Raw genomic sequence first — 12,711 nt, forward strand, 5'->3', positions numbered from 1 at the left:
TTTTGTTATCCACGGGGGATCTTGGAACCAAACCCCAGCTTATAACAAGGGTCCACTGTATTACCTAATCTGAACAAAAGGTCTTTCTGAGCCTTATTCAGGAAAGGGATAAGAGAATGAGTGGCAAGGGAGCATGTTAATCCTGTTCCTCTCCATTGGTGCTTCTCATGTGGAGAGTAACAGTCCAGAAAGGAAAGCCTCTGCTATACATGGAAGCTCTCCAATGGACATGGAATCATGAAAAATCAGTTTCTGATGCCCTCTTCATGCTATCAGGGAATGGAGAAACAATGAAGGTGTGGCTAGCCTACTCCCTCTCCTCATGCATTATTAACCCAATCCAGAATGTGTGAATAGGGTTCTAGTTGTACTAACTATGCAGCTGCTGCCAACTTTCAACTTAGCAAAAGAAATATTATCTGCTATATTGTAATTATAAACTACAAAGAATTGAGTTGAAATCAGTTAAAGCTTATCCAATTCATACTGACAAAGTACAATGGGTAATGATTGTGTGCCCACCCGATTTTCTCCCCATTCCCTTTCCCCAAACTGTAACTCCAAATCACTGCCTTTCTTAAATCTCAAGCGAGGCTTCAAGGTATATAGTGAAAAAGCAGAAGAGACTGAAAGTTGTTCTTGGACTACATCTCACAAAATCATCTCCAGCTAGCATGCCAGTGGGAGTTATAGCCCTAAAAAGTAAATTCAGAGAAGCAGAAAATTTCTTTTGCAAAGTCACTGTTGCGTAAACGCTCCATTAAATATAACCCATAGCTCTATTAGCACATAATTTGGGGGCAATTAGCTTACAGTTGTAAACCGCTTAGAGACTGCTTAGTTCAGTATGAAGAGGTACATAAATGAAACTGCTATTGCTATTACTAATTTCAGTCCACCATCATTTATTTGACCTACACCGTAAGTACACATACATATGTTAGTAGGTGGATTAGGTAATTTCATTAGGCTTCTGTGAGAGACAATAGCTAGGTCCTATGTCTGGCATCTGAGTTCATGTACAGATCAAAGAAATTTAGCATTCCTTAGTAAAGAATCTCACAAGCCTGGCATGGCAGCAACAACCTTCTACCCACTCATTTGCTGTTAGAGCTGGTAACTCCTATAGGATGACCTACTTATGTCTAATTCAAAATGTCACCTCACCATTAGATGTTTAAAAAGCACAGCTGACAAGTTTTAGAATCTCAGTTTTATTCATCAGCGAGCTCCAATACTTGTTCTGAAGGTCAGACAAAGTTCATCTATTATTTTTAAGCCTAGAGAGTGAACTCCAGCAATACAGCATATAGAGCGCTCCTAATGAAGAACATTCAGAAGGTACAACTAGTCTGCCATATGCTGCGCCTCACCTTCTAAAGGGCCAACCATGAGAACAAAGAACACCTGTTGAGCAACTGCATAACCAATATGGGCTTGCAGATCTAATTCAAGGAACTTGTGCTGATCAATATAGTCCTCAACATAGCAGTCCCTAAATGCATCAAAAATTATTTTCCTAAGACATTTAAGAAAACACAGACTGTCTGGACTTTTGCCATTTTTTTCCTTCTGCATTTAGCGACTGTATATCAATAAGATCCTGCACTGCTGAAAATGGCTGGGGTGGAAACATATCCATGCAAAAAAAAGGTAATTTTAGTGAAAACAACAAAGTTAAAGTGCTCACCTTTTTCCAATGTTTTAAATGAAAAATTAGGAAGTCCTTCCACTTTTGAAGTAGCTCCCTGAACATCTCCTTTGCCATCTAAGGATTTCCAACCAGCAACACCACTTCCTTGATGTTCAGCAGGTTTGCAAGTTGTTGTGTCATGCATGCTGTCCGGTTCTTTTTCTTTCATTACCTGACATTCTGAACTATCGCTTGTGTTCTTGGGAGGAGCATTAAAACTGAAGCCAAAGAGAGATCCTGCTGCTGATGTATTTCCAAATGTGAAAGGCTTTGATTTTCCATTATTAAAAATACTTTTAACAGATTCTGAGCCAAACACAAATTTGGGTGGTGAAACCACAGCTTTTGTTGGTGTTTCAGAAGTGCTCACCACCACTGAAGGCTCTGCAGTTTGTATAACAGTTTCTTCTTCCTGCTTTAAATCAGTTCTTTCTCTGGTGGTTTCCTCCAATACTGCAACAGCAATCTTTCCACATGGGGATTCCTTTGGGGTATTGGCACGTGAAGAGAGTGGTGTTATTAAAGTGTCTTTTTCTTGAGCATGTTTTGCTTCTTCAAAAATCTGCTTAAAAGAGTCAGCAACATCCTGGAGTTTAAATCGTACAGCCAAGAGCTCTACTTTTCTTTCACCTTCAGCAAAGTCACATGCAGTCCATACCCATGCTCGTTCTGTGCCTTTCATTTGCTGGATGTGCATATCTGGTGTTATTCTGTGATTAGCACAAACTTTTAATACCTGGTCCCTTCTCATAACTATACGAACTTGCTTAGTGTCATAGTTTTGCAAGATCTTTATGTCTCCAATACCCCTTTCTTTCCACTGATTAGCATCTTTATCAAACCTATACAGTTTAGCTCGGTGACTGAAGACAACTTGCTCATTCTCTTCACCATTTGTTACTTCTACTAAATCAGGTAAAGGTACCACTGGTTCAAAATACTGGCCATCTCTTTCATCTTCTTGGGTAGCATCAGACTCTTCATCTGTGCCTATAGATGTCCTACTTTGGTTATGTTTGGAGGGAGACTTTGAAGGACTTAGTGCAGACTTGAAACTGAAGTTAAAACCTGTGGTAGACTCTCCAAATCTAAACAGATTCTTTCGCACTGGGCTACTAGCCCGAGGCAATGCATACACAGAATTATCTGTTCCATCATCCAGCGCCTCCCCACGTAGGTCATAATTATCCCATTCTAAAGTAGGCCCAGTACTTTCAGCATGTGGCTTTATAACCAAATCTGATGTGTTTGTGGCAGATACAGAGCTTTTGCACTCTTCATCTGTGAGTTTAGTTTTCTCATCTGTCAGGAAAGTTTTGAGATCTTTCAATCCACTTTTCATTTCTTCAGCCTTCTGTATGAGCTCTGCTGTTTTGCCAGTATCCACAAGTTTGTGAGGAGTTTGGAGTGGTATATCCAGCAACAGTCTCTGACACTCTTGAAATTTCAGTTTGAATTCCTCAGCCTGCTCTGGCGTTTTGAATTTAGCTGCCAACTGCTCCAGCTTTGCATCGCCATCAGAGAAGTCACTGGCTAACCACATCCATGCTTTGTCTGAACCGGACAGAGGCTTTAGGTTCATAGTAGTTGTGATCCAATGGTTTGCACAAACCTTCAATACCTGCTCACGGCGCATGATCATCCGTAGTTTACCATTAACTTCATTTTTAAGAATTTTCAAGTTGCCAACACCACGTTCTTTCCATTGGCTAACTTCTGCATCAAACCTAAAAAGTTTTATTCTTTGCGAATATAATACAGTTTCATCTTCTTCACCTGTGACAAGCTCCACTTTTTCAGGCATTTGAACAACAGGCTCAAAATGAATGTCATCACTATCTTCTGTCTTATACGCATCGTCATCCTTCTCAAGATCAGCAGAAGTATTTGCTTTGGAAGATGTTTTAGCAGCTTGAGAAGAAAAGAGCTTTTCACCAGCACCTGTAAAGCCCTTGAAATTTGGATCTTTTTGACCAAACTGAAACCCTTCACCAGTTTTTGCAAGGTCAGCAAAAGTGAAAGTACTACTATGTTGGCCAAAAACTAAATCACCATGTTGCTTGCTAGACACATCATGTGATTTGAGTACAGTGTTTTCCTCAAATATCTTTGCTTTTTCATCAAGACCTTTCAAGACAGCACCTTCTTTGCTCTGTTCATTTGCAACATCTTTATTAGGCTCTTGTATTCCAAATTTAAATTCTCCTGCAGGCACAGGCATTGAAAAATTAAATCCTCCTTTTAGAGGTTTAGTTTCAGTACTAGCAGGAATCTGAAATGAGAAGGGAGACTTCCCTTGTTCTGTGGCGTGGCCAAATTTGAAACCTTTCTCTGTTATGTCAGATTTAAAACCCGTGCCCTGTGGTCCTCCAGTGGGTTGGGATAATTTGTTTTTAAATCCAAACACAGGTTGTGGAGCATTAGCAGGTAGAACCGGAGCACCGCTGGATGGATTTGGAGCCTGACAAGCTGCACAAGTTGGTGAAGAGCCTTCATTTCGTACTAGACATACATTGCAATCCCACTGGCCTTCCTTTTTCATAAAGCTAGAACCAAACCCACTTGGTGGGACCTTAGAAGTGTCCATTTGGCCAAATTTGAATGTAGTCTGGGGAACAAAGACTGGCGTGTTAAAACCACTGGGATTCTTGCAATTAATACAGTGAGATGCACTGGCTTCATTTCCCATAGAACAAACTCTGCATTCCCACTGGTTCTCTTTTTTAGCAGAACTAAGTCCAAATGTACTCTCTGTACCTTCATGATGAAGTTTGAAAGATCCTGAACCTACTGGGAGTGCTTCCCTATTAGATGGATTTGGAGTCTGGCATGCGATACAATTCTGTGCAGTAATTTTATTTCTAACAAGGCAAGTGTTACACTCCCACTGATCTTTCTTCAACATGAACTGTTCACCAAATCCATGTGTAACGTGTGTTCCCAAGACTTCCTTACTAAAAGAAAAGGATGCAGGTGTAGCTCCACTTGGTGTAATGGTAAAGGTGCTTTTGGTATTTGTGTTTTTTGCTGCATTGTTCAAATCAGGACCAGGAACTTGACAGTTACCAATTGCAGAGGAAGTCCCACTCTTGAAATAGAATCCAGAATTCAAGAAGCCAGGATCAGGTTTACTAGAATCATTTACACCCTGATAAGTATTTTCTCTTGAGAATTCAACATCCTGAGCAGCCTGTTGACTAACTTCTGTTCCAAAGCCCTTCAAACTATTCTGGGCCTCTTGAAACTTGCTCTTGAAAAGCATTGCTTCTTCTGGTGTTTTAAATCTGATGGCAAGTTGTTCAGGTTTTGGCAATTCATCTGCATAGTCCAATGCATGCCATACAAATGATTTTTCTGACCCAGCATTTGGTTTCAAAGTCATATCAGGATTGATGTAATGATTTGCACAAATTTTCAGCACTTGTTCCCGTCTCATTAGAAGACGGATTTTGCCAGTGATTTTATGCTTTAGAATTTTCACATTACCAACACCTCTCTCTTTCCATTCTTTGCATTCACTATCAAAACGAAAGAGTTTTGCTCTGTTGCAGAAGATCTCTTCTTCATCTTCCTCACCAGTTTTTACTTCAATCTTGTCAGGTAATGGTACAACAGGTTCAAAATGAGGCCCATCCTCATCATCTTCTCCACCATGGAGACTTCCTCCATCTGTCTCATGACTTCTATTTGCTACATCTGAACTGGGAGTACCAAATATGGGTTTACCAGGTTCCTGGAAGCTGAATACTTCACCTTTACCAACACCTAAAGGCTTAGGCTGATTTGGACCTATTTTATCTGTAAATGAAATGCCTGAAATATTCTTGCCACCAAAGCTGAAGATGTTGCGCTGCCCGGCAGCACATTCGGCAAGTGGTTTCTGTCCAGTGTACCGATCTTCTTTGATAGGTTTGTCTGATGTCAGAAGACCCAAAAGACTATCACTGTTACTGTAGCCTGTACTATGGGGCTGTGTTACAACTTGAGGTGATGAAAAAGTAAAATCACCATCATTAGATTTGAAGTTGGAATTAAATTTGAAAGTAGTTGGCTGTGTGGACTGAACTGAAGTTATCAATGAAGAGGATTTTGCTCCCTCTGTTGGTATAGGCTGCCCAAAGTTAGGCTTCCCAAATTCAATAACTTTTGATTCTGCAGATCTGGAAACTGAGGGAGCTGCTGAAGGCTTTGTGAAATAGCCTGGCTCAGGGAGTGGTGGGTTTGTACTTGTTGGAGGTACGCTATAATTGTAATAGTCCTCATTACCACGGGGAGACAAAATTCCAGTTGCAGGAGAATCAAAACGCAGTGGCGTACCATACATTTCTTGTGAAAACATACAAGCAGAAGTGTTCTGCAGTGGAGGAGTATGCATTGGCTGCTGATATGTGTATATATGCTGCTGAGGTGTAAGCCTGTTCATGGCATAGACAGGAGCCTAAAATAGGAACAATATTCAGTGTTACTTGTAATACAACAAAAGCTGAATGCTATACAAAAAGATCTAAATGTACATTTGAACTTTTTACATTTTAAATATATATTTTAACCTTTATTTTAAAACTTGATGATATTCTTGGTTTTCCCCCAGTCTTACTATGTGACAAAACAAGGAGTCTGGCTTGAAATTTGAAGTTTAAACTCAATTTAATTTAGGTTTCTGGATTTTCATCAACTTTGTATCAAGTATCATTTATGATTACCTTTGTGGGGGTCACATTGGTGGCTGCAGTCCTTAAAAGATATTGGGAATTATAAGCTGGAGATGTGTTGTAGTATACAGATGGACCTGTTGTAGCAACTGAATACACAGAAGATAATGTTAAGAATACTCAAGGTTGCAGCAGCCTTAAATCTAAAAACATCAAATATTTCTCTGCACTTTTGGCATGCTATTATGCAAACATGTAGTGTGATAACACATCATTCTTCTCAAAACCTGTGGAAAATTGTCAGTCAGATCATGAGACTATGAACCAGGAAAACAAATTCCCTTAAATGAATCCTATCCTTCAAGAAATGGTCTTAGTAAAGTCTCCTTCAAGTATTTTGCCCATTTAACAGTACTCAATGGTAAACAACTGATATAACATAATGATTTTACATAAAATGTTCAAGTCTATAACTCTTTTACTATGTAGTTACCAGTCAATGGTGCTCCGTGAAAGTTCTGTGCTCCTTGATAACCATCTGGCATAGTCTCTGTTGCATAGCTTTCAGCAGGCCACCGATGAGACATGTTTGTATTTGAATTGTTAAGTTTCATTTCTTGCATCTCGTTCTATCAGAAATGTAGAAACATTAGAAACTGTTACACTAATACATTTATCCCCCCCTGCAAAGAATCTCCCCAAAAGAAATGCAAAGAACCTCACAGACAGAAATAAAGTTTATCTTATTAATACACGCTTCTTAACTGCTGTGAAAAACTTTAGGTCCCTGTTGTTGACTTGGAAAACGAGTTCAGTTTTAATAGAAGCCATTAAGAACTTAAATTGGAACACTGGTACAGTGTGCCCTTGGTATCCATTGCGGTTTGTTTCCAAGCCCACCTGTGGATACCAAAATTTGTGAATGCTCGAGTCCCATTAAATTCAATGACATAGTAAAATGGTGTTCTTTACATAAAATGGCAAAATCAAGGTTTTCCTGTAAGGAAAGAATCCCTTCATGCTGGGTCTGGCTCCTCCCTCATGCTTCAGAGGCAAGGCTTCTAGTCTGTCAGTCATCCTTACCACCTTGAGACAGAGCCAGTCCCACCTTCCCAGTCATGGTATGACAAAGCTCCAGAGAAAACAAAAAATATACTGCCAGTGGCTTGAAACAGATAAACTTCACAAACTAGGGTGGGAAGAATTCCCTCCCGACAACTACAGAAAAGGAATCCTCATGGTAAGTACCAATATTCCATTTTCCTGCAGTATGGTGAGGTAATCCTTCACACTGGGACCTACACATATGGTCACCATACCACCTGGGTGGGCAACAACCTACTAGACACAACCTGTTGCAGAACATGCCTACCAAAGGAAGCACCTATTGAAGCAAATTTGTCCATCCTGCAGTGTCTAATGAAAGAAGATGGAGAAACCAAGTGGCTGCCCTACAAATCCCCAATGAAGATGCTGTTGTGTTCAATGTCACAGACATGGCAACACTACAAATGGAGTGGGCCTGTATCCTTTCTGAAATCGGTTTAAAACTGTGCACACATAAGCCAATTTAATGCATTGCTACAACCAACAATACAAGGTGGAAGAAAACATCAGTTGGCTCTTATTAGGAACAAAAGAGGAATCTAATTGAGGAACAATTGAATCGTTGCGAAATCCACACAACTCCTCAGACAGACAGAGCCCACACTCAAATGCCCTGAGAAACAAAGTAGTAGCAATAAAAAATAAACGTTTCTGTGTAAGAAATTTCAAATCCATTGATCTAAAGGGTTCAAAAAGAGCCTGCAACAAAGCCTGCAGAACCACATGCAAATTTTACGAAAGAAAGCAATAGGCCATTTCCAGCCAAAGGAAGACATACTCTTCCTGCTTCCAGGATAAATTACACTCTTGCCCTTCACCAGAGCATGATTCTTTTTTTTAAATAAGAGTTAAGGTATAGTACTTACAATGGCCAATAGATAAGTTGATTTAGGTTTTCTGAGTCAATTTCTTGACTAAAATTTCTAGAATTGGGCATACAGTATAGAGTCTGGCCAAGATGGTTGAGACCAACTCTCCTGAACCTGCATGCTGTCTACCTCAGAAAACCAAGGCTGATGAAGCCATACAGGTGCTGTTAAATTTACCTATGCTCCCTCCATTCTTATTTTCTGTAACACATTGGACAGTATCAGTACAGGAGTAGTGGTGTCACCAGGGGAGACGGTGGTGCAGCCTGCATTTAGTGACACCCCAGAAGAGGGATAACACCTGTTTGGGCCCTCTTCCCACTGTGAAGAGGGGAAAGTGTACCCCTCCCAGCTTTGCCCCAGCAGCCATGGTCTCTTCAGGTGGAACCCACTGCTGCCACAGCAAAGAACAGACAAGGCAGAGCACACTTGGAACTGCTTTGCTGTGGTGGCAACAATCTCATAAAGGAGGCCACTGCCGCTGTGGTGAAAGAAAAGCTGGAGTGCACCCAGCCCTGTTTTGCCACGGCAGCAATGGTATCTTCATGAAGAGGACACTGCTAAAGACAGCAGTGCTTTTGTGGTTCAGCTTTGCCACAGCAGCAACAGTTTCAGCACAAAGAGGACTGCACCAGGTGACACCCGGGGTGGGAGTGGCACTACACTGGAGAAAAGGTGTAGCACAACACCCTTGGCCAATTTAATGTGAGAGCATCTAAAGTCTATGCTCCATCTGCCCAATATTTTGTTATAGACCGAGGCAGTTTGATTCTCTTGAGAGGTGTAATGATTCACCCAGAGTATCAAACATTTGTACTAGCCTTTGAAATACCAGAGAATTCAGAGCCTACTCCCCCTGGTCCAGGCTCTCTCTGCATAACCAAGCAGCCTCATGATTTAGTTGGCACCTCATACTCCCCTGTGAATGACTAAAGGTGAGATGCCTCTCAGGGTCCGTAATCATGTCCCCCCCTCCTTTGCTTATGAGACTTTGGTGGACATGTTTTCTATTCAGATCAATAAGTTTGCCCTGAACTTCCAAACGCAGATTGAGGGCCAAACACACTACCCATAGCTTCAACTAGCGTATATTGTGTATCCTCTTACTTGGTGACCACAGGCCCTGTACCACCTGGACTTTGCAATGCATCCCCCAACCACTGCTCAATACAAATCAAGGTCTCCCAACCCACCAATCAGAGAAACTTCTCTCAGAAACTGATTCCCAAGGCCAAAGGTGCTGGAGTGTGAAAAACCCTGTCCTAATTCAAACTGAGCCAGGATGGAACTGGGAAGGTGAGACTGGATCTCCCTCATAGGGTGGCAAGGATGACTGACAGATCAGAAGTCCAACAACATGTAGAGTATGAGGGAGGTGACAGACCCAGCATGTAGGATCATCTCCCTACATTGCAGGAAAATTAGTTCTATCTACTGTTAACAGGATTCAAATGTCTGACTACATACATATCTAGGCATATTTACTCAGATTTAGTATTTTCAACAAAGGTAAGTAAATGTCTGCCTATGCAAAAGTGAAACCTATGTTAACACAAGATGTTAATTTAGTACTTTTGTCAGTACTTCACTGTATAAAATGAACACCCACAATAGAGGAAACAATCACATGTAAGCAGTTGTCCTTCCATCATTATAAGTCTAGGATTTTATTATACAGTGTGCCAGCATCATATGCGGGCGCATTATACACAGCTTCCAGCATGCGCTGGGAGCCGCACCAGAAAGGCTTCTCCCGCACCCTGGAAGAAACAATGGGGTGCGCGCCCATGGCATGTGCCCTGCGGCGCGCCAGGTGTGCGCCACGGGAACGAGCCCCATTGTTTCTAATGGGGCTTGACTTTATGCAGTATTTCCCTTACGCAGCAGGGGACAGAACGGATCCCCCACGTAAGGGAAGGGCCAACTGTAATAGTAAATATATAATCTTAGAGTATTTAATTTGTCCATCTCGCTTCTTCTATTTAAAGTGAAAAAGTCACTTCTCTTTCCCAGATCACATCTTACTAAGACAAATGGAAATACATTACTGTTTCTTTACCTTAATAGATTCTACTTGTTGACAGATCATCTGAAGTAGAGTTTTTTGGTCCTCTGCCCATCGAGGGGGAGTTTTGGGAGAAAACTGGGGGGAAAATTATTAGGTTTTTAGATAGAAAAAAAAAAACCAAAACAGAATTTTCAAAACATCTATCCACCATTATGCACTCCCTCTATCCACCATAATCCAAAGGAAGAGATGGGCAGGCCAAACCCAGGCCTTGCCTGAAAAAGAAGAAGGGCACTCCCTCCAGTCCATCTGCCGTGGTCATCAGAGGGAGAGAAGATCTGCTGGACTTTTCCCCTTTCCCACTGCCATTCCCTTCTCCTTTTGTGTCTTATATCTTTTTAGACTGTAAGCCTGAGGGCAGGGAAATGTCTAATTTAAAAAAATGTAAGCCACTCTGATAGCCTTTTGGCTGAAGAGCAGGGTATAAATATTCTAAATAATAATAATAATAATAATAATAATAATAATAATTGTTTGATATACCTTGTAGCTTTTACTTGGAGATAAAGAAAATTTTGTTGGTGATGGAGTAGAATGTTTAATTTCTGCTTCTGCTGGTTGGCTCAAATCATTGTTTAAAGCAAGACGTGGTTCTTCACCATTGTCCCCAAGTTCCTGCATTACACATTCCAGCATCTCCTTAACTGTCTCTATTGATACAGGTAACTGGGAGAAAAAACAGAGAATGAATAATTTTAAGTCAGTTTAAACACATACATTTAAAGTTGATGAACAATGCATTTTGTCTTGATTCAAATATTTCCAGACTAACCTTGTTTCACTAGCTTTGCAGTTTGCATGACTAGTGTCGTCCTGCCCACAAGGCTGACCCAGGGCAGGTGGTGGTATAAATTACTGAGGCTAGCAGTAATGTTCTGTATGTTTTTTCCTCTCCTCTCTCAATAGTATCCTTATTTATCCATTGTTTTTGGCATCCACTGTAAAACTGGTTAGTCTTTAAGAAAATAATGCTGGACAGAGGCCTCCTGAGCAGCATATGAACTTGCCCTCTCATGTTCCCTGATCTGTTTGGCTGCCATTAGAGGACTGACTGTACATGCCTTATTTCTTACCATGGTTTCTTTTCTATTGCCATCCTAGATTACATGAACCACGCTATTCTTTTTTTTATTGTTTCTTTCCTTTTTGCTTAGAAAATACCCAGTGACCAATTGGGAAAGGATTTTTACATCTGTATAATAATAGTAAATAAAACTTTAATTTATATCCCGCTTTTTGTTACCACAATCAAAGCGGTGTACAACCTTTAAAAATACAATATATACAATTTCCACCACCCCCTCTTAAAAAAGGATTAAACAATTCTATCCATTAAAATTACAGACAATAAAATCTAAAAACAGTAATACAACAGAATAATAGTCTTCACTTGTATATGGCAGGCAGGCAGAATTTAAAACTTACAGGGAAAGGAAGTAGTCTTAACTAACATAATTGAAAAGAATTTTGACTCTTGCACTGTTGGCTGGCATGTGGGTTTTAACCCATCACTGGTGGATTTATTCTCTGTGCCATCCCGAGAATGATGATTTACAAAATTCTGAATTACAAAGTACTAAAGGTGGTCTGCCCTTGCTAGAGAAGAGAGCAAGACTGAGTCCAAAGTAAGTAAAAGGAAGCCATGAGTGAGCATAAGTACACAGCAGATCGAGCTCATGGGAGGAAGAAAACAGGTGTGGCAGTCAAGTGAGTGGTGCTGGGAAAACTCACAGGCAAAACATAAAACCTTTGATGACAGCAGTGGTGGCTGGAAACAGCCACCTGGAGCAGTCAGCCCACTGTGGGCTCAGCTGCCAGGAGGAGGAGCACCACCATTCATTAGCTCCTCTGCCTGAGAGCCACTCTGACTGGCCCATATGGCACAACAAGAAGCAAACTTTTGAGATCTGCTGTATTTTTCACCCGGCTCAAAACTGCTCGTCAATCTTGCCCACATATGGAAGAAAGCCCTTCCTGTTTGTTTGTCTTGTGGGAAAACAGGCAGTTAAAACCCAGAAATTTCCATGCAAATTTGATCTGGACTAAGTCCACTCCCAAAGAGCCAATACTTTGAACAGCTTATGTTTTAGTTTAGATCAAGGTAGGTAAGTCTTCCAGGGGTCAAAAATGGGGAAACATGAAATCAGAAAGGTCTGGAAGTCCACTTCTGCTTTTGAAATATGGATTTTTAAAAATGTATGCAACTATTTGGAGTAAGAGACAATGACTTATTAGAAAGGTGAATAGCTGCTCTAGGATGCTTATGGGAGAGTCAAATCAGTAAAAGGGCAGTCTAGGGAGTTTGAAGGGCTCATGCACTGG

General features: G+C 40.8%; 1 protein-coding gene across 4 annotated transcripts in view; it reads right to left on the reverse strand.

Moving 5' to 3' along the window:
- LOC149319245 (E3 SUMO-protein ligase RanBP2-like) overlaps window positions 1-12,711 on the reverse strand; it is a 52,032-nt gene that overhangs the window by 15,003 nt on the left and 24,318 nt on the right. For all 4 annotated transcript variants that reach the window (XM_089511358.1, XM_089511359.1, XM_089511357.1 and 1 more), the window contains exons 16-20: window positions 10,873-11,055; window positions 10,381-10,464; window positions 6,839-6,974; window positions 6,397-6,494; window positions 1,691-6,131 (exon numbers count right to left, since the gene is read on the reverse strand). In XM_089511358.1, the coding sequence (XP_089367484.1) occupies window positions 1,691-6,131; window positions 6,397-6,494; window positions 6,839-6,974; window positions 10,381-10,464; window positions 10,873-11,055 (4,942 nt within the window). The remainder of the gene's footprint in view (window positions 1-1,690; window positions 6,132-6,396; window positions 6,495-6,838; window positions 6,975-10,380; window positions 10,465-10,872; window positions 11,056-12,711) is intronic.

The sequence above is a fragment of the Sceloporus occidentalis genome, unplaced genomic scaffold (genome assembly GCF_023333645.1).
Source record: "Sceloporus occidentalis isolate IW3139 unplaced genomic scaffold, rSceOcc1.0.p SCAF_2, whole genome shotgun sequence".
Lineage (NCBI taxonomy): Eukaryota > Metazoa > Chordata > Lepidosauria > Squamata > Phrynosomatidae > Sceloporus > Sceloporus occidentalis.